At 37.2% G+C, this 25,760-nt stretch overlaps 1 protein-coding gene across 3 annotated transcripts in view; it reads left to right on the plus strand.

Annotated features, from left to right (window-relative positions):
- Positions 1-25,760, plus strand: part of LTBP1 (latent transforming growth factor beta binding protein 1) — a 186,466-nt gene that overhangs the window by 100,199 nt on the left and 60,507 nt on the right. The window contains exons 9-15 of one of the 3 annotated variants that reach the window (XM_058802013.1): positions 3,292-3,363; positions 16,907-17,029; positions 18,577-18,744; positions 21,580-21,813; positions 22,696-22,718; positions 23,713-23,815; positions 24,397-24,495. In XM_058802013.1, coding sequence (XP_058657996.1) covers positions 3,292-3,363; positions 16,907-17,029; positions 18,577-18,744; positions 21,580-21,813; positions 22,696-22,718; positions 23,713-23,815; positions 24,397-24,495 — 822 coding nt within the window. The remainder of the gene's footprint in view (positions 1-3,291; positions 3,364-16,906; positions 17,030-18,576; positions 18,745-21,579; positions 21,814-22,695; positions 22,719-23,712; positions 23,816-24,396; positions 24,496-25,760) is intronic. The other 2 variants (XM_058802014.1, XM_058802015.1) reach the window with 2 other exon arrangements.

The raw sequence follows: 25,760 nt of genomic DNA on the forward strand, positions 1-25,760 counted from the left end.
TGTTTTAAGAAGGGAGGAGGAGAAGGGTGCGCTATCTATTTTTTCCAAATTAAAATACAGTGTCATTATATCAAGAGTGTGATTTGGTACGTGTACGATTCAAGAATATTCATTGAGTCTGTCAAAGTTTAGTAACAGTTGTATGTATTTTCTCTAGACAACATTTGATTTAGGAATGATTCTAAGCATGATGCTGTTTAATCATGCCACGTCTTAAGGCAATGCTACATAGATGCAAATGGTGAATTTTTAGATTTTTAAGAATTGAAGGTGATACATTTAGTGTGTTGCAGGTGTTTAATTGATCTTACAGCATCTTAAAATGTTATAGGTGTTCAGTTTGAGCTGCAGGACAAAACCTGAAAACTGAAAATCTCTTCTGGATCTGGATCTCTTCCAAGTATTATTTGGGCATAGGTGTCAAACCGAACCTCATGACAGTATCGAAGTGTTACGGTTCTGTAGAGTAAACAATTTCCAAAGATAAATGTAAATTTGTTAGAAGATTTAGTGGAAGTCTAGAGTGGATGCTGAAGGATTTATATTCATCAAGTGTTTTTATTTTTACAACCCTGAGAATGTTTCTGTGGTAAAAATAATATGCATATATTATGTACATAAATTTATATGATATTGGATGGGAAAACTTGAGAGTCAAGTAAATAAATAGTAAGTTGTCAGTTAAGTGATATCTATAGATGTGTCTCACCAGGTTAAGTTAGTCCCACATTCTTCCCATATAATTCTGACCTGTTCTGATATTTCATTAAATTGGTACTACCCTTTTTCTTTTTATTGTAGATATTTTGGAAGCAAACAGGCTTCCTTTTACTTTTATGGTTTTATGCCTCATAGACTTCATTAAAAGTGGACATGTTTTTATAATAATGTGTAATCAGGTTGTGATCTTCTGCCGAACCCACTTCAGCAAAATATTTAAGCATATACTCCAGTGTCACTAGCAGGTACTTCTCTCTTCAATCAACTACTTAAGGACATGCATAAGTTTGCATGTCTTGTTCCCATGGTCTTACAGGGGGCTCTGTCATCTTTGTAAGGACTTGAGTATTTTGGGTAACAGCCACTGCTCAGTCAGAGCTCCTGACTTGTTGCAAGTGTAAGTGCCTTGGCCTTAGATAGCTGCCATGTCTGTAAGTTTATGGGTTGTTCAGTATTACTGAAAACCAAAAGTAGTTTTGGAACAGATCTCCATTTTTAAGGGCTTCTAACAGAAGACCGCTTTTAAGAAGAAGTGTCTTTCTGTGTTACATGGTTGGGATTGGTCAGGCTTCTTGCTAACTTAGTCATTACAAACATGTTGTTAGGTGAGTAAAGGGTAAGTAATGTTGCACTCCATCCAGCTCCCACATGGATCTCCAGCCATCACTGAACAAGCTGCTTCTCTACTGTGACTTGCTTATATTTCTGCTCTTTGTTGAAAGGAAGAAAACAGCTGCTAGTAAGCTGCCAGTTTCCTGTTTATTGTGGGAGTAGGAGGATGAGGAAGGAGGGAGAGGTTAAAATCTCTGACCTCAGTCCAGCACTGCACTTCCTAGAGCAGCTGAGTCACCCTGGGAGGGAAAATGTGCTGCAGCACTGGAAAAGCCCTGGCATCGGTTATGGGCTGGTCTCCATCTACAACTGGAAGCTGTTTTCATTCAGCAGGCTGCACTGCAGGGTACCATTCCTGCCCACAGAAAGTTACAGAGACTCTCCTGGTTCTAGTGTGGATTAAATCAGGTCTGTTATGGCAAGCACAAATCAGTTAGGACATAATGAGTGCAATTGTGAGTTTGAATCTGCTATCATGAGTACTAGGAGTTTCATTGACACTTTTGGGGACCAGAAGTAGACTAATGCATTGTGCTTTTGGAAGTCTCCTTAAATTTCAACTAGTTTTAATATTAACATTAGGAAAAACTGAAAAATCTGCCTTAGAAACTAAATGTGTAGCTGCCACTTGAGTAGAGAGAAAAAATTTTCAAGTTGTAGTTGGTGTTAGCATGATTGTAGTCAGTGTAAAGATGGAAAAGTATGTGTCCAGAAGTCTATTAACATTGCTGTATTTTTACTGTGCGTGTTTAACCATTTTACACTTTATGCAACATCTAAGGAGAATCTCAGTGTTTTATTTAAGCAGTTATTTTAAATAATTCACTGATATTTGAAATAAAACTATCTCAGTCCAAAACCTCCTACTCAAGATCATCACTTAATTTTTTCCAAATAATAGGCAACGCTTTAAAACTAGCTAAAACAGTTATCCTTTTTTTTTTTTTTCCCCCCATCATTACAGTGAACCAAGTGCCAGCTTTAAAGTAAGCTGCAGGGATAAATGTGCAATTCAGGTATTATGTGACGGGAAGCCAATCAATGGCATTATGTTACTTGGTTGTTCTGTCTTATTTGATAGCTTGTACACAGTAAAGATGGAAACAAATTAATCTGGTGAGTTTTGGCAGGTTTTGTCTGTTGAATATTTGGAACACTTTTGAAATGAAACAAAAGATTTGACAAAATGTAAGGTATCTCTGTTGTAACATTGAAATTATGAAAACCTCTCTTGACTCTTATTAAAAGCATTTATGTGATCATAGTGCCAAAAGTTTAGTTCTGTATGCTTAATAAAGTGCTGGGCTTTGCCAAGAAGTTAGCTTTTAGTGCATAACTATACAAAGTTACTGCTTGCATTTATGATGTTCAAGAATCAATAAATGGTTTTCTGTAGTCTGAAAAGCAACCTTAAGTGAAGGAAAGAAACAATCAATGGAAATAAAAAGCTGGTTAACTGAAAACTTTCTAGTTTGGCAAAACTGAATTCAGTATTTATTTTGCAGTGTTATTATGTCTGTGACTGTTTGCACTGATCAGCCAGTAAATGAAGTTTAGTATTCTAAAATGCAACAGCTCTGTTAGCTAAATCCTAGATGTTTCCATAATGAATCTTCAGCTTTATTTTTTCCAAACATGATATTTGTAGCTAGTTTGCAAAGGTAATTATTATTATTTGAATATTTCAGAACAAGTAGGATGAAAGGTATCCTGATTTCAAAGATTTGTTTTGTTTTTTAACACAAATTTGACTGGATAACTGAAGACTTAAGTGGCACACATGTTGACAAAGATTGAATTAAGGTTGCCTGTACAATCTTTAATTTAACTTGTCTTTTTTGCTTAACCATTTTTTCACAAAACCTTACAATTTTTTAAATATACTATATAATAATTTAGCTGTCAGGCTCTGCAAGCATATGAGTGATCAGTATTTAACTGATGTATTTTTTTTTTCAGCTTACCATGGATACGGTCCTATCATGGAATGCCCACAAGGCTACAAGAGGATCAATGCTACATTTTGTCAAGGTATGATAGCACCCAAATTGGTTGTGTTTAGTTTTAGTACTGACTTTCTGTGACAGCTTCTTTGATATTGATGATTTAGATCAATTATTCAGGTTCATTGATTTATATTTGGGAAAAAATGTTGAGTATACTTTTGATGCTTTCTAAATATTGACAACTCTGTAAGAGTGAGTTTTTTCCTCCAGGGAAAATAACTTCTGAAACTTTTATGTATACCCTCATTTTCTTTGGTGATATATAAAGATGACTTCATAAGGATTCTTTTACTTTGTTTTTCTGTAGAAATACATTGTTTTGTCAGTTTTTTTTGCTAAAGAGTGAATCTGTGGACATATTCAGTTAAGTCAGGTGAAACTAGCAATACAGAACCATTTTTGTTACCAGAAAAGTATAGAGTAATCAGAGAACAATTCTTTTGGACTTAAGAGAATAGGCACAACAGTACTGACAAAAGCCAGATAACATCCCTGGCAAGTGGAGATGAAAAGAATGAGTACTTGGCTGCCATGTAAAGTGACCCCCCTGGTTCCAGAATGTGCATAGTGCAGGTGAGGATGTGTGGAGTTAGACACAGGCTAGTTGTGTTACTCTGAGATTATTATTGCCTGCTGGCAAATATAGAAGTTAGCAAAACATACAGGGTTGTGGGGTCTGCATGATCATGCAGCTACAAAGCAAAGCTTGGGACATTTGAATTCTGCTGGTCTGTAGCATCTCTATCTGATCAGCTGAAGAGATGAGCACAGACAAATGCTCATTCTGTCTGTGTATCTTGGAGCACTGCACAGAGGTGCCAGGTGAGGATGTAGGAAAAAGCTTAGCTGCTTGTCTGACTGGTTTGGCACAGCACAAGAACAAGGAGCTCTGAGACAATGTAAGCAATCTTGCAGCAGTGTTCTGGAGAGAGATTTGGGAAGAAAGAGAAAAATTAGTTCAAGTGAAGCTGATACTGCTGTGGCCAGCGCTCTTGATCAGTGTTGATACTGCAAGCGGTAAAGAGATCCAAACAAATAGTAGTGCTGGTGAAGAGCTGGATAAAATGAAAGAACAGTTGATGTTAAAGGATATTTGTAAGCATTTTGGACATTAAATTTAATCTTATTTAACTGAAAATTTTCACTTTGCCTGTTCATGAGGGAATGTACAATAGCCAGTTGCATAAATAAATTATTTGCCCACCAAAATAATGAAGTTTGTAGAGCACTAAACACAAACATCATGCTGTTTCACTGCTGAGGGAGATGTGAGCTGCTATCTGCAGCTACCTGAGCCTGTGTGTTCCTCAGGTCTCTACCTAGTGGTTTACCAGCTTTACCAGTGGTTTACCTCCCAGGGTAGGGAGATTTGGAGGACTGGATGAGTCAAAACACTAAAAAAGTAAATGGAGGAGAGCTGCCAATTGCATCTCAAGAGCTTGTTCCCTTCTCTGCAGTGGAAGACTGTAAAGTCCTCTTAGTAAGTAAAAGGGATGGGGAGATGTTGATGGCAATTTGCTAATGAGGACTGCCAAGTGAAAAGGTGAAGGAACTGTGTCAGATGTAAATGGGCAGTCTTTTTATACCTCAAATTAAACCTGCAGGCGATGCATTTCTGCAAGACAGTCCCAGCTATTTTGAAAGAGATATTCTTGTTCCACATATGAGTCATGAGGTTTATCAGAGTCTGCAAAAGAGAGGTTTTCTAATTTTGACCCTAGAAAGTGTCTAGAAGATGCCATGATGGATTAGTGCCCTCATGCAACCCTCTGAGCATGATCCAGGAGAGATTCAGTACTCATGTGTATACCCCACAGATCACACAGTGGTTTCAGACAGCAGCTACCCAGCAGGCATTTCAAGGTGAGTAGGGCATTCAGCTTGGTTCAAGAGGTTGAACCTAGGTGTTGGCAAACCTTATTTCATGGAACCTAAGATCCATTTTCAGGGGTTATAGACAGTTAGAAATGGTCTGCTGCTTGTGAGGGCTGCCAGAAATAGGCCAGGAAGTTGTTTCACTGAGCAATGACAGGCTGATAGAGAGAGAACATACGTCTGTGGGTAGGAGCATAAGAGAGAACTGAGTACCACCACGGTAGCGTACAGAAATAGAACTGTACCTGGTAGGCTGATCATTGGGTTTTGCACTGGGTTTTGATAGTTCTTCCCCTGACACATTCTTGTACTACATGACTAAAATTGCAAGAAATATGAGGTTTTAAACAGTTTGTTTTTATACTGCTGTCACTATCCCAGAAGAGAGTGAGCTGTGGACTCTAACTTGTAGTTGATACATGAAAATCTGTAATGTATTGTTTAATCATAAAATGATAGTAGGATTATCTTACCAGACTGTTGATGAATTTAGGATGGGGACAATCTCCTAACTTTCTGGAGAGGAATTTGGTAGTGGCTGTTGAAGGTTCTCCTTATTGCTTTACTGAGGTTTAAATAGCTCGTGTGTAATTTGCTCACTAGCACATTCCAATAAGGAGACACAAAAGGGAGAAGGAATCCCCATGAAACAAAGCCATGATGGTATTTAGTCCTATTGAAGTAAGTAACAAGATTACCATTTTCTTTCAGAGGGTCAGGATTTTGACCTGTTTGAATGTTCTTCAGGAAAGCTAGCTTCATATGTGAAAGCTGCTGGCAGGGTGCATTGCAGCCCTGGAATGGTCATTAGCATGAGCTTCTCAATGGGTCAGCCAGAAGTGTCCTGTTTGTTTATCTGAAGCAGACATGCTTTTCTGTAAGAGAAGAAGCCAGGGCTAATGAAGAAAGAGCTGTGCATATCACTAACACAGACAGCCACAGACGGCAGAAGAAAACTCTGTGAGCTGCTGGCGTGGGAGTATTCATATTCCTTTAACAATCCTTACAATTAAATTGGAAGGGAATGGAACAGCATGTCCATATGCAAGTGTAAGTTTTAATGAAATTATTCTTTGCTGAAAGGGTACACATGCTGTGTCCGTGCTCAGAAAGGGCCAGGGCTGCCAGACCAAATAGTAATGGGAATATGTTTCTGAATCCCTGCCTGCAGCTAAAAGAGATTGTTTTTTTCACCTAGATGTTGTCCAACTTTCACTGCCTTTGAAAACTCAGGCCTAAAAGCCTAATTAACCTTTTGTTCTACTTTGGTTTTGCGGTCAAAAGTCTACATAGGCTTCATCAACTAAGGAGTATTAGTGTGAATAATTACCAGATCATTATTTTTTTTTTCCTTTCAAGTGAGTGAACTAATGTAATCAAGCATTCTTCTCTCTAATGTGTAAGTAGGACCACAAAGAACCATCTGTGGGTATGTTAATTCAAGCAGTTTAGTGTAATTACTATCAAGAAATCTTTTTTCCCCCTCAGTAATTATCTTTTCAATGGGGTGATTTATTACATGTACACACATGGATGCCCTAAGGCTGTCACTAGAGCCAAAATACAGCTTATCAGTGTTGCAACTTCTTTGTTAGAATCCACATGCAATGCTGATTTCTGGTTCCCTGCTTAAAGGTATACCTAATGTTTCCTTAGTCTGCTAATGGTTTTCTTGGAAAACTGAAATAGAATGGAAAAAACAGCTGGTGAAAAGGTTGGATTCATTTTTCAGGAAACTAATATATTGCCAACAGAGCACTTTAGAAATCTTATCTTGAAGAACTGGAAAAATACCTGAACACTTGTTGTTTTGCAATGAAGTAAAAAGTCCATGGAAGTTCTTGGAAAGTCCCTATATTATTAAAATTAAATGTTTATGAGCTTGCAGAAGCTAGTACTTGTATATTGATAGATCAAATTCTATAATCACATGCTCGGGGGACTTGGACTTGAAGCACTTTTCCCTTGATTTCATCATGATTTAAGATAAATTTTGAGGGTATATTCTTCCCTCCTACATCTGTCCCTAAATTACAGTAATAAATTTATTTTCTCTGCATGTTGTATATTTATTTCACTCCTTTTTAGTAATAAAATAGCTTCATTAATAAGAAATGCTGCTTAATGTTGCTAAGTCAACAATCTTCTTTCCAAGAAGTTCTTTTGTGATGATCGTAGTGAGAACTAAATATATCTCCAGAAACTGGGCTGGGTTGCTGTTTGGATAATGATTATGTGTTTGAGAAGTGTGGCGCTGCAAACTGGCGTTCCGGTAAATTCCACGCAAAAGCACAAAATGAGTTGGACTGATTTCTTTTGCTGCTATTCTGCTAGCTCACAGAAATCAGTAGGTCAGTTCTTAGAATAAGCAACTGTTTTTTCTCTGATTTAAAAAAACATTGCAATAGTTTATTTAACAACAAAGCCTTGTTTTTTGTTTCTTCCACCTCTTATTCTCACTTAATCAAGTTATTATTGAAACAATCAACTATAATGGAGGCAGTAAAATCTGGATATTGTATTTTTCTTAGGTGATATTAATAGTGGTTAATATTAATTATATAGCAGAAACAACTTGAGCGGTATTTTCTGAGGTGTTAATAGGTAATTGATTGTAATTGATATTTCATAAGGAGAATAAAAACTGATGCCTGCATATTGAGTCAGTTTGGAGGTCAATCAGTCAGATGGCACTCGCAGTGAAGCCTAGGATTTAACTTACCAGCATGTATCAAATTTTCACAATTGACATAAATTTTACGTTCCAGTCTAAATTTACAGCATGATTTATTATGCACTTAGAGCATGAAAACATCTATCTAGGCAGATATTACTAAATAACATTTAATGACTGACCACTAGGTCATTTTTAATTAAGAAGTTGCCTAAATAGTTTGGCAAATTCTAATTAGTATATAATTGATCTAGATAGCTTTCTTTGCTTAAATGCAGCAGAGTGTTTTAAGGGTGCATGGTACTTATTGAAAGGCAAGTTGTTCTCTTTGCATCAGAAGGGGACAAATATTTTCCACTTGGTTTTGTTACTTAATAATTTAAACAAAGTCAGTCAGTTCTTGATAAGCCTCGAGGTGGGATTTCAGAGCTAACTGTACAAGTCCCCACTCAGAAATTTATCTCTCCACAGTGCTTAGGCCTGTAGTCAGCAATTGAGATTGCTTGTGTCCTGCAGCACCAGCCACTTGGGACCGAGGGGTGAGATGGGCTGCAGTGCATCTCTAGCCACAAGTTTATTCTGAATAGTTCTGTGAACTTACCAGGGCTGAGGTGGTCTGGCTAGAAATCCCTGCTTCTAGGCATTCCTATTCTTGGTCCAATTTTTATAAGAACCTTCTGGATATCATGACTGTCTTAGCTGAAAGCAGTTGCGTATTTAGTTTCTCATGCCTTGTTATGTGTTGTATTAAAAATTGTGAAATTATGTTGTTTTCTTCTAGTGCCTGTAATGTGACTTTGAAAATTGGATTCGTTCATTGGTTTTTTGTCATATTAATTAATGTAATCAAAAAATTAACTACCAAATTTGTAATATAGAAAACTCAATGATACAAGTGAGATACAGTGTTTCAGAAGAGGGGTTATTTTTTAAATTTTTACTAAATCATTTAACATTCTTCATCCTTGTTTATAAAAATTTTAAATGCCTTTTTTAGTTACTTCAGCATTAAATAGTAATAAAATCAAACCCCAGTCCCATTTTAATTGTGGAACTTATAATTTCCAAGCTGTCAGTTCTCCTGAAATTTGACTGCATTATTTACATCAATAGTAGCAGTGGTTTCTTTCAAAAAAGGCTATTTTGTTTTGCATTTACATTGTTCAAAAGTCTTGCAGTAACCCCTGACCTTTTTTAATTCATGGACTGCTTTTCTTGAGTAAAAATGTTTTCTTTAAAATGAATAGATAGATTTAAATAATGTAATATTAGAAGATTGTAGAACACAATCATAAACGCGTACGTTTGGTTGTAGAATTTTAAGATAATACTTAAATGTGGTTAAAGTTTCCAAGCAGCAATGATTTTGATACACATAAATTCAATGTGCTAAGCCTGGAAATGAAAGAATGAATTTAATTTTATAGGAATGTTTGAAATTCCTGCATTCTGTGACCAAATATGGGCATTGCGCACTATCCAAAAAGGGTGGGCAGTGGCCTTGCTCCGTGTGTCTGAGTGACTTACTAGTCTGGAGGCAGAGAAGACAGCTTTACACCACCTCAGCATTTCTGCATTAGGCCAGCTGGGCCTGGGTGGTCTGAGAAGCTGTTGTAATGGTTAACACAGCCAAAACACAGTAAACTTCTTTTCCTAAATAGCCTTACAGCTGGAAGCTGCCAGAGGGAAATGCTGCAGAGCTGATACTCCAGCCATCAGCTTTTGTAGGGTGCTCTGTAGCAGAGCAGCTCTCTGCTGATCATCAATCCTGCACCACTTTGCTTGGCTGTAGCAGCCATCACCTTCAGGTTGTGTTGGCCTGTTAATGTGTAGAACAGAAGCAGGTTGTGGGGCATTTCCATATTTGCTTGCTATTTCAGTAAAAGGGGAAATTAAAGGAGCTTTATAGTGTACTAAATAACTCGGCATGCTTTACAGTAACCAAGCAAAGCATGTTCTTTCAACAGTAAGTGACAGGTACAGATCTCATTTTAAGCTGGCACAGGAATTTTTCCTAGGATTGGATGATTACACTTACCATGGTTTGTTATTCTTGGATAAAGGGTACTCAGGCTGCGTTAAATTTCATTAATCCTGGAATAAAGCTGAAATGATTCACTTCCTGGATGTGATTGAATTAGGTATAACATTGCTCAAGGAAATGTGCTTGTAGATGCTTGTAGGTTTCCAGTAAAGAACCAAAGAACTGTTGGACAGCAGCTAATGCAGTCACAAATACTGTTTTAATCTAATTTAAAACAGTGTAGAATTGGAGAATGCAAGCAGAATATTGGAAATTAAGACCCTCTGCAGCATATCTTCCCCTCCAGCAGAGAGTTCTGTGCATTATCATTCAGTTGAGAAAGAGATTCTACTGCAATTGTACTTTTGTTTACATAAATACCTCTACATCAGCGAGAGGGAAACCTTTCATTAGGTGTGAAATGTTTGTCACTGAAATTTAAGTGCCTTAGGACAGAATTTGAAGTTTTGATGCATTTCTTTTTTGGTCACCATAATTCCCCAGTGTGCAGTGTATGTAAGAGAGCTGAACAAGTACATCCATACTTGAGGAAATACAGGTGGAGATGGTGAAAAATCACTGGGGGTTTTGATCTTAAGGCAAGCAAGAACTGCTTAGAGAAGAGTAACAGATAAGGGTCAGGTTGTTTTTCAGAAGCTTCCTGCAAGTTTTTATTTCTGCTGAAGTATTTAGTCCTTCTCTAAATCACAGTTATTAGAAGAAAATAGGTGATGTTAACTATTATCTGCACTTAGACTGAATGAAATTTAGTTTAGTATTGTGATACTCAGCCCATGCAAATGTTTATATATGGTCATGAGTAAAAACAGTTCTTCATCTGATTGTGTTAAATATATGTGGACCAAGATTCTAGTAAAGTGCTTTGGGGTATTTCTAGTATGAAATCTTGATGATTGCCTTACACTGGACAAAAATCCAAATAAAATTTCTTTAGGAGCATTCATAGAAAGCAAGCAGGAAAGACATGATCAAAGTAAATTTTCTTTTTATTATCTGGCCTATCTATTCATTTCCATCTTTTATCTTCTAATAATGGATGTAAAGTTCTTTGAAGATGAATCTCTTTTTGAACTTACTAAAGCTATATAATTATCATGGTTTATAACAAGTTCAATGTTACTGTGTGCTTACTTGTTTAAATGAGCACCATCTTTTATTGTTCCCACCTTCCTGCTTTGCTTGGTTGGTTCTGAGGGTTGTTTCTTTCTTGTTGTTTTTTTTTTTAATTCACCAAGATAGTACTGTGTTCATAGTTGTACTCTCCACATAAGCAGGCAGGCATGCAGTTAGAAAATGGCAGTTGTAGCTTGCTTTTTTTCACCCGGAAATTCAGTGGCAGTGAGTCATTAACACATTGCATTTTCTGAGAGCAGGCTGACCTAACACCCAGAAGACCTATAAAAATGTGTGGGAAGGTATCAAACACCAACTGTTGTTGTTGTTAAGAAAGCCTGTTTTAAATTCGCCTTAGTGGGACAGATTAGCAGCAGTTTGGTTACGGTGTCTGGGTTATTTGAAGCTGGGAGCACGGTGGTGGCTCTGGAGAGTGTGGTGGCTGACCTCACCATATATTAAGCTGTGCTTAGAGAAGGGTAAAGGAGGAGCTGAGCCACAGCAGCCTCAGCTGTGTGTGTACAGTGCTGTGTACACTGTACAGTGCCGCAGCATCACTGTTAAGACCTTGGTTGTGACAAAGCTTCTGTGTATTTGGGTGACCTTGTGAGAGCAGTCACCAACAGGGCCGCTGGCATGGCATCTGGCTTCCACTGCCATCTCAGCTGATTGTAAGGATGAGTCAGACTTTCATGAGCATGGACTACTAAATCCAGGGACACAGTGTGCCAAGGAGCAGTTCCACATATTTGGCATGGATAATACTAAAGGGTAACAGCAAAGAGTCAGGCTGTCAGTCAGTGCAGAATTGACAATGCTTCTTTCATGCCACTGGGGTTATACCCATACCTTGGAGAAAGGCTCAAGTCATTCATATTATCAAACACCAACTGTTAAAAATAAATTATTTATTTACCAGTTCTGTATAAATTATACATAACGGTGCTTACTGTGAGAGTTCTTTATGGAGCCATGTGAGGTGCTGTGTGGAATATATCCTGGTTTAAATTCTCTTTTTTTGTATCACTGGAACAGAGGCTTTTTACCAATGGAACTTAATTGCCCTCCTTTTCTCAAAAACTGAAAGTCTATATTGAGTTGGTCTTTGGAAAGTTATATGTAGTTTTATAGTACTACTACCTAGCCCCTTAGTAGTTCCTCTGTGTAGATGAAGGCATTTGATCAAATTACTCCTCAAGCCATCATGCTTCAGGAGTAATTTGAGTTTGTACTTCTGCACAAGACATTATTCAGATATTTTTCTCTAGTTTTTACAATGGAGCGCAAGAATTCTTATTCCTATGCTAGTGTAAAATTGAAATATTTTTAATGTCCATATATAAGAAATAGAGGGCTAAGAAAAAAGTCTGCTAATATTGTATCAGATTTCCTTTCAAGCTGCTTTAACAAGTTGATTCCAATGCAATTTGCACAGCTGGGCAGGCCAACAGGTGGTAGGAAACATTTTGGATAGATTGCCTTTTACCACAGTTTGAAATGGATAGTAAATCCGAGAGGATTCTTTTTTTCAGCTCAAGCTGTTAAATAAACACTATTCCTATGTGTATATATGTTTCTTTTGAAAATTTGAGGTTTTTAAAATTTTTTTTATCATCAGCTTCTGGCTTTTTGTGGAATCCCTAGACAAGCTTGTGTAATTCAGCATAGAGCATCAGCTCAGTTATTCTATGAGCTCATTGAGTAGACATGACCAGGAAAGGAGGCATTAAAATACACTATAATTAAGTTATGCTGAGGCACTGGCACATGCACAATGAAGTTAACTTTAAAAATTGTACAAATTTAGCAAAAGGACTATCTGCATCAGTAACTTAGAAGAAATTTTAGTTGATATTTAGATATATATAAACTGGTACTTTAATGTAGCAGTGTCCACATTAAATAGCAATAGCAGAGCTCATGTGAATGGGGAATTCTGTTTTTAGTGCAAGACATACAAGAACAGTTCATCTGTAAAGAGATTGAATACTGAGGCAATAATGACAGCATTTGTGAATGTTTCCTGCAGAATAGTTGAATCATTTGGAAAGAAGGATGACTGTGTATTCATGAATTATAGGAAGATCCCATGTATCCACAAATTAGCCACTCCAGGAAATAATGCCTTGAAACATTTATACTTCTAATATTCAAATAATAAAGTTTATCCCTCTATAGATTTTTTAAACATTCCTTAAAAGGAAGGTGGATGTACATGAGTAAATTATATTATCTAATAAGTGAAGAATGCATCATTAATCATTTTTAACATTCAAAATACAAATGCACTTATGTTAAGCTGTGTAATTATTTACCTTGCTTAAAAACATGTAGAAGGGTAGAATTATTCTCCTTGATAAGAAAGAAAAAGTGCCATCCATTTCATGCTAACATATATGTAAATAGCCATGTATTTTAACAGTTAACAAAGAAGAGATTTAGATTTTACAGTTCTTATTTTCAGTAAAAAGACTAAGTCAAATTGTCATTATTTAAAATAAGCTGTCTTCCTTACTGATGTAAAACTTAAATTCTGTTTTCATGAGACAAAACATTTCTGCTAATTCTAATTCCAGAAAAAGTCATCAAAAAGTGATACATTATGTATGTCGCTTGGCAGACAGCTTCCATTTTCCCCCAGTCGTATATTTAGTTTTTCTGTAAAGAAAAACATATAATGAGAATTTGGAAAGGGAGAAAGTTGTTTGAAATTGTCTGGGTATTACAATGTAGGAAGTAGAGAAATTATTTTCATTATGTGTATCAATTTCTCCTGTGTTTTTCCTCTTCCTCCAAAATCTGTATGTGGTTTTTGTTCATAAGTGTATGTGTAATTTGTGTAATTTTTTTGAGGATTTTCATTTTGAAATGAACCTAGATAATGACATTTTTCCTGTACTCAGAGTAAAGGATACTTTCTCTTCCTCTAGCTTATTTCTGACATCAGAGAAAATGCTTTATCAAAGCAAGTAGAATAATTTTGTGGTTTAGCATTTGAAGACTGATCTGACAACCCAAATTGCCAACAGAGAGAAAATTCAATAGAAGGTTCTTGAGTGTTCCAGTATTTTCTTTGTATTAGCTTCTAGATATTTCAGAGTATTTTGTTCCATTAGGTCCTAGTTGAGCCTAATTTTGGAAAATAGCACATTAGCAATATGCCCTTTCCTCCCAACAACTTTAGAGTAGCATCACTGTGTTTCTATTTAGGGATGTTTCAATAATATCTTTAGTTTGCTAACTGTTAAGATTTAAGTTAATTTCTTTAATACTCACAAATTGTAATGGTATTGGAATAGTGATAATCTTTCTTCTGGGATCAGTTGGGACTGTGTAGATGCCTTCGATCATATTTTGAGATTTCAGGGTAAAAGAAAGAACCTAGTCAGATGAAGAAACTTCATAAAATTCAAGTACATCTGAAAATGTCTGGCTTGATAAATATTCTGTATTAATACAATCCTTAAATAAGATCCTCCTTTTCTTATATGGGATGTCATCCTGCTTAAACATTGGATGGGACAAAAAGTAGACTACCGTACAAAAATATTTCAGCTGTTTTTTCTGCTCTTTTCTTATACCATTCTCCTCTTTAAATAGTTCACTCCCTCTGAGGTCAGAAAGTCATATAGTCTGGGAATTTCACTTGAAAATTCCTTTGAGGCAAAGCTGATCCTTTGTAATTCATGTGGTTTCCATCACATTTCATCCAAAGTCCTAGGATATAAATTATTACTCCTTGTCACATGCAGCTAAGTGCATGGAAGTGAAGTTTATCCAGGTGGTGTCAAGATATTATACACTGGAGGAGCTGAGGGATAAGCTCAACACAGTATTTGGGAAAAAAAATCTGCCTGATATGGCAACTGCCACAGTCTGCTGTACTGTACACTCCTGTGTCATGGGACAGGTAGCCAAACTTATGGAGAAAAATGAAGAAGAAAGAGTCTTTCTGTAGGTTTCCAAATGCAGACTTTGGCACATCTGTTACATTTTGTATATTCCACCTCTTACCCTGAGTGATAGTGTTGAATTACAAACCAACATACAATGAGGTCAAATATAATGAGGTTGGTATTATAAAAGGTAAAAGGAAAGATAATAAATATTATATATTTTAGATAAAAGATCACTAATACCTGATTTTTAAAGAGCTAGCTGGAATTTCTGGCTTCCTCATGAAGTTTGTTTACCCAGCAGGGGTAGGTGTTTTTTCCTAGCCTTGAGGATAGGGAGGAAAAGTCTGATGGAAAAATAATAGATGTAAATATTTTAAGGTAGGTCTATTTCAACCTACTCTCTCCATTTTTTTTGAAAGACGAGATCACAATTTATGACACAGATAATTATGAATTAGAGGATTTTTTAAAATTTTTTGTTACTATTTTGACATTTGGATTATCAGTGCAAACTATGTTGTTGCTGTCTCCTGAAATAAAAACCTAGTTTGGCTGACTTATGGTTCCAGATGGTATCCAGATGATTATTAGACAGCTCCTGTTTTAAGAGTAAGTAAACTACAAACACAACCATGAGTGTGATACAGACCTGAGACCGAATGCTTGGGGAATGGGAGGTTTATTCAGTCAGACCCTGAAAGCAACACTTGCACAGGTGGCCTAGTAACAGCAAACTTCATTAAAGCAGTTCACAGAATTAGAGAACACACAGAGTTGGAAGGGACGCACAAGGATCATGGAGTCAAGCTCCTGCCCTGCACAGCAGCATCCCCAGGAATCACACCAGGTGCCCAAGAGTGTTCTTCAAACACTTCTTGTATTCTGAAAGGCTGGTGCTGTGAGCACTTCCCTGGGGAGCCTGTTCCCGTGCCAAACCATCCTCTGGGTGAAGAATCTTGTCCAAATATCCGACTTAACAACTTATCCCCAACACAGCTTCAGTCCATTTCCTTGTGTCCTGTCACTGTCACCACAGAGCAGAGATCAGTGCCTGCCCCTCCTGTTCCCCTCACAAGGAAGCTGTAACTGCAGTGAGCTCTGCCCTCAGTCTCCTCCAGGCTAAACAGACCCAGTGCCCTCAGCTACTCATCATACAGGTACTCCTCAAGGTCTTCACCATCTTTTCTGCCCTCCTTTGGAAACTCTCTAACAATTCAATGTCCTTTTTACATTGTGGCACCCAAAACTGCCCCCTGCACTTGAGGTGAGGCTGCCGCAGTGCAGAGCAGAGCAGCACAATCCCCTCCCTTACCTGGCTGGTGATGCTGTCCCTGATGCTCCCCAGGACAGGGCTGGCCCTCCTGGGTGCCAGGGCACTGCTGGTTCACATTCAGCATAATTGTTAAGAAGTTGTGTTGCTGTTGCCACAGCTGCAATGCTTTCCATGCCAGGTGTGTTCTGTGCTCCCTGAAACATGTTCTTGCCATCAAGTTCCTTTGGGCTACAGATATTTTTGCATTGTGCTTCTTTCAGCATAATGAACCACTGAGCACTCTTAAATATAAATACTAATAAAAACTGTATTAAATGTGGCAAGCAGTGTTCTACCCTTTGTAAAATATACTAGATTGGTTAAATCTTGTCTCTTTGAATGTTCTTGTGAGCTGTGTTGAGCTGTGCAAGCAATCATCTAGTCAGGAGAAGAAGGGTCGATAAGCTGGTCAAAGTGTATTTGTTTTTCTAATTCAGTGTACTTAAGAATGATGTATAAATATAATTTTGTTTGTTATGTTCTCAGCAGTGTTTTAAAGGGTTATAAATCGCATGTCAGAATGGGGAAAAGTGTTGATTAGAGTGTTAACTTGTAACAATTATCTTTCATATATTAAAAAAAAGGTACTTCTGAAGAAAGAAAAATATTAGTACATGTTTCAGCATCTGATTTTTTTCAATTTTCCCACAGATATCAATGAGTGTCAGTTACAGGGAGTATGCCCTAATGGTGAGTGCTTGAATACCATGGGCAGCTACAGATGTACCTGCAAAATGGGATTTGTGCCAGATCCTACCCTCTCAAGATGCATCCGTAAGTAACACTGCTAATCAAAGTACCAAATTAGATACCTAGTTACATTTCAGATGAAGATTTATTTGACTGGGCGGCCCAATTATTCTCATCTGTCAGCTTTCTTTTTCTGTCCCCAACTCATGTTCTCAGTATATTTGCTTTATTTACTCAGTCTCAGTGCTCCTGCCTCTTTTCTGTTTCTTTGTACTGGAAACCTTGCTCTCCACCAGTGGCTGCCCAGGATCCTTTCTATCTTTTCCTGATTTTCTTGTTACCAAATCTTCAAGGCCATCTCTAGCTCCCATGTACATTTTTCAATAGCCTGGGGTTTCTACTTTTTTTTTTCACTGCCCTCTCTGCTAGTTTCAGCCAAAAATCATCTTTATGTCGTGCTCTCCTCTTTTCCACCTCTGCAGCTTTGATTTTGGTTGTTTCCATTAATAAAGATAAGGCCCAGGATGGTCTTTGGCACATTTTCCTTTTAATTAAGAAGAATTAAAAATTAAGAGATAATTAGGAGAAAGTTGTGAATGACATGAATGCAAATATTTCCCTCTGTTAGTTAGCTTTTACTTTGGTTACAATCAATGACCTCTGCAAAAAGAAAAGACAATGTAAACAACTAATTTTTTCACGCTTTTTGGTGAAGAATATGTACAAGTGAAAAATAGCTATAATCCTAACTTTTTTCTCTGAGCTATCTTTACATTTATAAAATATAGTCTCAAGTCATAGGTGAGTGAGTTCTTTTTTTTTTCCTACCTTAACTATCTTATGCTACTAGTTAATTACACTCCATTGCTGAGAGAGCTTCTCAGCATTCTCAGCAGTTTGAAGAACTTCATACTGCTTTGCAGTTGAACACCAGAAGAAAGGAGTTGGTTGTTGGGTTTTGGTTTTCCTTCGCATGTCATGTTGAAAATCAGATGTCTGTATTTTTTGATTTATGTGAATGTGTTACCCAGAAGTGTTAACTTTATGTTAATGTGGATGCATAAATTAGAAAGCTGGATGGACCTTAGCTTTCTGTTACCTCATACAAATCACAGTTTATGGCCTTTGGCTCTTCCACATTAAAACTAAGCATAACAAAATGTTAATGTGTAATTGTCTCTTTTATGAAAAAAAAAAAGTCATATATGCTACTTAAAACTTTTGCTGACTTATTGACATAGCCTGCTTATAGATGGCCGTTCCTTTGGCTTGACAGTTTGACACAACTGTGTAGTGCCAGTGCCTGATCTTCAGCAGCTGTGTGCAAGTGAGAGTGACAATTCTCACTCTTTATTGTGGCAGCTTGGCAACTGCTGGTTTTGAATTTACTTTTTGTTGTTGTTTTTCTTTCAAATACTTCTTATCCTTGATCTAGAGTAAGCTGGAATTCAGAGCGTTTGATGCAAAATAAGAATTTTTAATGTTGTAATTCTCATCTGAGATAGGTGTTTGAAATAAAACTTCTGCTGACAGAATATAAATCTGTTTAAGTGGTTTTGGAAATCTAGTGGTGTTTCTCTGTTTTGCTTTTTGTGTGAACAGTACCATCCTCTCTTCCACTTTCATTGCAGCTGATAACCCTGTAGTTGCTGAAGAGAAAGGACCCTGCTACCGGTTTGTTAGTGCAGGAAAGCAATGCATGCATCCTCTTTCTGTGCAGCTCAGCAAGCAGCTTTGCTGTTGCAGTGTTGGCAAAGCCTGGGGCCCACACTGTGAGAAGTGTCCGCTCCCAGGAACAGGTAAGCACCTCCCACTAAGCATACAAGCTCTTGGCCCCTGCCCCCTAATTTGTAATGCACGCTTTTAAAAAAACCAAAACAACCACCAGAGTATATACTTTAGATAGAGGAAAAGTAACCCAAAATGTAGTTAATACTCTTCAGTTGTTACAGGCTGTGGTGGCTTTTGAGAATTCAGTTACAGAGTGACATGGGATGTAGTTTGTATTACACTTAGTAAGATATGCACAGTAATGTCTCGGCTTTCTCATCTTCCTTCATATCTTTACCATCTATTTTGAGGAATGTGCTATTCCTTACTTGATACATAAAACTTTCTTGTATTATCAGTGCTCCCTCGGAGCTCTGCCATTATTTAAATATATAAGGACTTCAAAAACATCAGGCTGTTTGGTCACCGCTCTCACTTTGGCAGGTTATAGATTAAGATACCACATACCAATCACTGTTTTCAAGTACTTTTTATTCATTGATGTTGCTTAAAACTGAAATGCCCATGGAGTCTTCAATCAAAATCAATTTAATATTACCTTTTTTCCCAAATGTAATATCAAATAATCTGTTTTAGAAGCATCATTGCTGTTGTAATATACATGATGTCCAGTCTCTTGAGTATGTTAGCCCAGGTATTTTTAGTGACAATCCACTGTGCTTACTTGAAGCTACTGCTGCAGATGTCACTGTCGTGATACAGGTCATGTGTTTCTCTGAAGTATTTTGTGAAGATTTACATTTTCAAACCAGCTAGCTGCTTTGGGAAATCCACAGCTACAATCAGAGATATTATGGGATATGATGAGCAGATTCCTTACTTTCTGAAGTTTGACTTACAGAAATGAAAGTGACCAACAATTTTGAGCATTTCAATAGATTTTTAAAGCCATTGTTTCCTGCATGACTATTGGGTCACTAGATTATTGATCAGGATTTAAAACTCCAGTTCACTTTTGGATAAATAATATTTCTATGGCTTTTTAATGGAGAAAAAAATCTATTCTTATAAGATAACTTGCAATTTAAATGCAGGTGTTTCATATCTGTGAGAATATTGCATGAGGCTTTTTGCCCAATAGTGTGTATAGTGGAGCACAGAATTCATCCCTTATATGACTGCTATATAGTCACAAAAAATATATTGAGTATCATATGGAATTGGTTATTGTAGTGATTTTTTTCTCAATGAAAAAAACTTTAGTAATCTCTTAGTAGAAAATTCTGATGAGCTTTTCCCATTTAATGACTACGTGCATGATTTAAAAACATGTTCCTTTCTGTAACAGGTTAAATTGATAATGTTTCAGAGTTTTCTATGAAAAATGTGTGAAAGTGGGATACTCCAGAAGGGGGTAATGTATTTACTGCAGCATCCCATGTTAGTATAAAAGCCACTAAAATAAAAAGCTTCTAAAATATTCGTACTAAGTAAATTGTCTCCTGAAGAGACACTGAGAGGCCAGATTTGTATGCCCAGGTGTTGAGAGCTCTTATCAGAGCTGTAGTAGCATAAGGCTCACATTTCTGTTTTTCATTTGAGAGACTATGACCTGAAGCAAGATTTCCCATGTCCTAAGTATGCATCTGAAGGGGCAGACAGCAAATTTTCTGTCTTACTCTTTTGACCAGAATTCCCACCCTCAGTTGGGTATTATGGCAAGTTTTGATATTAGATGTCCCAGCAAAAAGTATTTCCTTATTCTGAATCCACTCAATTTAATTAGTTTCACCCTTCATATTTTCTATTACTAAGACACTATCAGAACACATTGTGCAGTTAATGCATATTGGTTAATGTATAGTTTAACTCATCTCTGGAGTGCTTTTAGCTACTTTGTGCTTTTATTTTAGATACTAATTCATTTTGAAACCCTGATGTGTTCAAAACAGGATTTGTGAACATATCAGTGCCCCACTTGGCAGATCCCTCAGGCTGCCATAAGAATTCCCACACAGGGGACTAAATCTTTCTTGTTTCATCCCAACATGGCTTTACCTAGAGCAATAAGGACAATGAAGCACTGCTCCCTCAAGACTCCTAAAGGTCTCCTGACCCTGACAGGATTATAACTATTCTCTTTGATGGGGAGGAAGACTGACTTGCATTTCTTTCTCATTTTACTCTTCCAGTAGAAAGAATGCGAAATATGATGTTCATATAGAGCGCCTGTAGAGATAGAGCAAGTGCTGTTGCCTGACTTTAATTAACTTTTTCTGTAGCAGCTTTATAAATAAGATTATTTCCCCTCTCTTCCAGTAGTGATTTGGCTTCTTATGATCCCCATCATGTTTTTAGCCAGCCTTTTTCAATTCAGTGGAATTTGGATCTGGACTGTTATGAGGCCTCTGATGTAGTCAGGTGGGATCCTGTGGATCAGTGTTGATACTGGTTGATAGTGTTCTGCTCCTATAGTACAGGGCTGGTGAGCTTTTTCCCTTTGATTTCTACAAAAAAGAAAATGATAGCAGTAGTGATCTCCATTCATTATGCAATATAGGTGATAAAAAGTACTTGCACATTTAAATTTATACAAAGAAAGGATATACTGTTTTAAGGGGATTAATTTAAAAAAATCTTGATATATTGACAGATAAGCATAACTAAAGAAAAATGGTAAACTGGAGTGGAAACCTCCTGGGAAAAACAGTCAGAACATGCCTTTGGGAGAATGCTCAATCGTATTAGCATGCTATGCATAGCTTCTCTTTAAGAAGTTTTTTGTAAATATGTATATACAATACGAGATTAAATTTTTTAGTGGTAGTCATTATATTTTCCACTATGTCAACATATTGCACTTTTAGACTCCTAAAAGGAATATTTTCCCATCCCAAATCTAGCTGCTTTTAAGGAAATCTGCCCTGGTGGAATGGGTTATACGGTTTCTGGCCCTCACAGAAACAAGCTATATCATCACCCTGCAGTTAGAGTACAGCCACCTGCCATTGGCAAGACCCCGATTACTCAACCTGTTGCTAAAGGTACTTCTCCTCCACCTCTCCCAGCAAAGGAAGAGCCAGTGGAGGCACTGACCTTCTCACAGAAAAGTGAGACTGAGATGGCTGTACAAGAAGGTGAGAGTGGGGGAATTTAGTCTTTCTCTGTTTCTGTGCATGTGTCTTCCATGGTTTGTTTCTTTTGTGGCAGCTGCAGACAGTGCAGGGCCGAGAGGCAGCGCTCCCCACAGCAGAGCATTCCCTGGTGCCCGCTGTGTGGCATCACGGGATTTGCTCCTCACAGGCTGTGGGTAGGTCCTGCCAGGTGCTGAGACCATGGAGAGAGAGCAAGACTGCTTTAATCTCAATCATTTTTATGATCAGAAATAGTACATATTTTTTCAAGTCTTTTTGTAAGACTTAAAAAAACTTATTTTTTATATATATATTTTTATGAATTCTAAAAAGGAAAGCTGCAATAGAAAATAAGAATTTATATGAAATTTCTACCACTCCTTCCCAGAAAAAAAGTCATATTTGCAGAGGAAAAACCCCCAAACTACTCTTACTTGTCTAAAGAAAAGACAAATTTTAAAACTTTTTTTTTGCGATAAATTTGTTAGTGGCAAATTATTTATCATTATGACATTAATTTACCTTTAAAGTGTTTACAGATGTTGATATCCCTTGGAAGGAATTGAAAAGGTTTCATCAGTGAGTTAATAACCTGTGTGCTAGTCAAATTATTTCTGAGGAAGCAGGTAAACAATTGAGAAATCTACAGGGGAGCAGAATACTGAGTAAATAAACATTAGATGGTGTGTAGAATCTTATTCTGGTTTTCAGGTTAGTTTTTTACACTTGCTTCAGGAACATGATTTCATGTTTCCACTAGTTTGGAATGAGGTTTGAGCCTGAATTTTTTGTGTGATAGCGACGACTGCTTTCAAATGTGACAAAATATGTAATAAAATGTTTTGTGAAAACTGATTAATTCTCTTTTTTTCTTTCTGGTTTTAGTGGCAACTGCAGCTCCTGATCAGGTAAAACATGATGTAATTTATGTAGAAATTAGAATGCAGACCATGTATGAGATGGGATACAGATAACTGAAAGGATTTAGAATTTATGATGTACAAACAAGTCACTGTGGACTTGCTGCTCAAACCCTGAGGCAGAAAGAGCTCGTGTTGTTATAATGTACAGCAACAGGCAGGTAGTGAGGTACAGGAAGGAGATTACTTTAGCCTCTCTTAGAGACATTTGCTGGAGGGTCTGGTATATATTGCTCTGTCCCCTTCTGGAGACTGTTATAAAGAGGATACTGAAAAATGCAGAGAGTATGAAGAAGAGACACAGATACTAACAGCTAGAGAAAACAAATCAGAGAGAAACGCTATGAAGCTTTGAGAAGCATTTGTGACACCTGCTTGTGAGGCTGGTATTAGTGCCTAAGTTAATTTCATTGTGTAGGGTGTCCTGTGTTCATTGGAGAAGAGTAAGTGTGTATCTTTGTGAAGTCCTCCGTTCTGGAGGTTTCAGGTTTTCTGTGCTGGAGATAATGGGATTTGTTGTGAATAATTGCAGCTGTGTTCCATTTAATTTTCCTACAGACATACAAGCGTATAACACTTCTGTGAAAATAAGATGATGGGTTCAGTAGCTAAGAAGGAAGCTTTCACAGTTGCCAGACACCTAGATGTGATTGTATACTTTTGTGTGATGCTGAACTGCATTCAAATGCTATTTGTAAGCAATTAAAGACCAGAGAATGGGAGAATTATGGAGGGACAAAGCCAAAGATGCACTTAGAAGCTCTAGGAAATGGCTGCTTCAAGTAAAATCAGTGTTAAATTGTGTTCTATTGTATAAACATAGTATTCCACATTCATTCAGTTTTAAATTGGTGGTGATTAATGATCTGCTATCAAAAGCCACTCATGTGAGAATATTAGCAATGTCTCAAGCCAAGAGTTTGTGGGTGGCTATGAATTAAGAGAATGTTTTCAGAATGTTATATTTTTTTTATGATTCTAGGAATTAGCTTCCATTGATCAAGAAAAGCAGCCTTATCTAGAGCCTGGGCAGCCTCAGCTTTCTCCTGGAATTTCAACAATTAACCTGCATCCACAGTTTCCAGGTAACTTATTTTATCTTTTCTTTCAGTATGAGAGAGTGCTTACAGTTCTTAAAGAATGGGAAAGTAGCAATTCTAACAGAAGTTAATGAAAAAATGATTGGAGCTTCAAAAACAATTTCTCCATGGTCAAAAAAAAAATCATGGAAGCAGAAGTGGGAGGAATTGAAAGCTTTGCATTGGTTTAGTGACTTGTTTAGGAGATAAAGACATATTTTAAGAAGAAGTGGTATCCTGGATTATGTGCATGAGAATTTTAATGTCAGCAGAGGTGAAGCCTTGTACTCCTTTCCAGAGGAAACTATGCTTAGGTGGCTCTTTGCAGATTTATGCATAACTTTTGCTGCAAAAGTTTTGCAACTGTGTTTGCTTTCTTTAGGAACTCAGTGGCATTTTTTCACAAGCAGTAGAAAGATGAAAACCTCAATTACACGGGTTTTTTTCTACTGTGGGTCAAAGCAGAATAAACAAAAATCTCCAGAATTCCTACCTTATTCATGTGTGAATTCTTTAAGGGTTGTGATTTTTGAATGCTTTAAAGTGGGTTTTTTGGACGTGATTGATTTCCATTCCATGTCACACAGTAGTGATTGAGAAAACATCCCCTCCTTTGCCTGTTGAAGTTGCTCCCGAAGTCTCTACTTCCAGTGCAAGTCAAGTTATTGCACCTACTCAAGTTACAGGTATTGTACTTCTTTTAGAACTGCAATAAATTAAGAAATTGCTGAGTTTCTGACACTATTGTTCTGTGCTGTTGCTGAGCTACCATAGTGAAGAGAACATGGTTGTAGAACAGAAGGAATATTCTGGAGAAAGTGCAGAACAGCACAATGAGGCTTTCTACTATCAAGAAAGCCAGGACAGGTCCTCCAGGATGTACCTGCCATTTTTGAGTCCAGAAGTAAAGGACAGAAGATAAAATTAATAATTCATCTCAGATTCATTTCTGGACTTTCTTTGCAGATCTGCAAGGCAAGTCCAGAACTGAATACTTCTTGAATACAAGTCAGGTTGTTAGACAGTCTGCATGTGTTTTCATGACGTATACATGATGATGTTCATTGAGGGGTGTAGAGTTCAAGGGATGTAGATCAGAATGTTCTGCAAAAAGCAGGTGAGACATTAAGATCTGTTTTGAAATGTTCTTTTGATGTTTGTGCTTCATCCTTATTTAATGTATTAGAGTTGCCTCGTCTACGTCTATGTGTCAAGAAGTGAAAATAACAGAAATGCAAGTAATGCACCTGCCATAGCTGAAATTTGTCTAAATGACAGCTGTGTCAAAAAGACATCAAAAGTTCTTTTGCCATACATTTAGAAGCCAAAAGGTGAATGTACCATATTTGTATACATGAGAGCAATTCACATTGGTTAGAATGAACCAGAATGAACACAGGTGCTTTGAAGTGTTTGCAGTATCCTGGTGAATACTGTAAGATGCATTCTTGTATATTGTAGAGATATTTAGGCCTACAAAGAAGTTTCCTGGTTTCCATTCAGAGGGAGAAATTTCACATACTTTAATAAAAAGTGAACTCTTCAAAATGGCTTTTCATTCATGCAGGAATGGATTTTTAAGTTGATGCAATGCACACAGGGTCTAAATCACCCAGTTGTACAATTCTGTCTGCAGTTAAATCCTCTGGAATGTACTGTAAGAGTAGAGAAAGAATCCTGTCTGTCTGTAAGCATTCTGCTTACAGTAATTATAGCAAACTGCTGCCTTCAGTTTGCTATAATTACAGTTTATCAGTCCCATACAAAGGTTCAAATAGTTGTGATCATCAAAGTAGAACTGGGAAGTCAGCTCTTCTGTGACTGTGCCCCTTCTACCGGCCAGCTCCCAGCTTCTTTACAAGGAGAGAAAGTTAACTTGCTGGGAGCTCACATCACTTAGTAAAAAGAAAATGGTAGTTTTCCATGCTCTGTTTTTTATTTCCTCAGGAAA

Source organism: Ammospiza caudacuta, chromosome 3 (genome assembly GCF_027887145.1).
Source record: "Ammospiza caudacuta isolate bAmmCau1 chromosome 3, bAmmCau1.pri, whole genome shotgun sequence".
Taxonomy (NCBI): Eukaryota; Metazoa; Chordata; class Aves; order Passeriformes; family Passerellidae; genus Ammospiza; species Ammospiza caudacuta.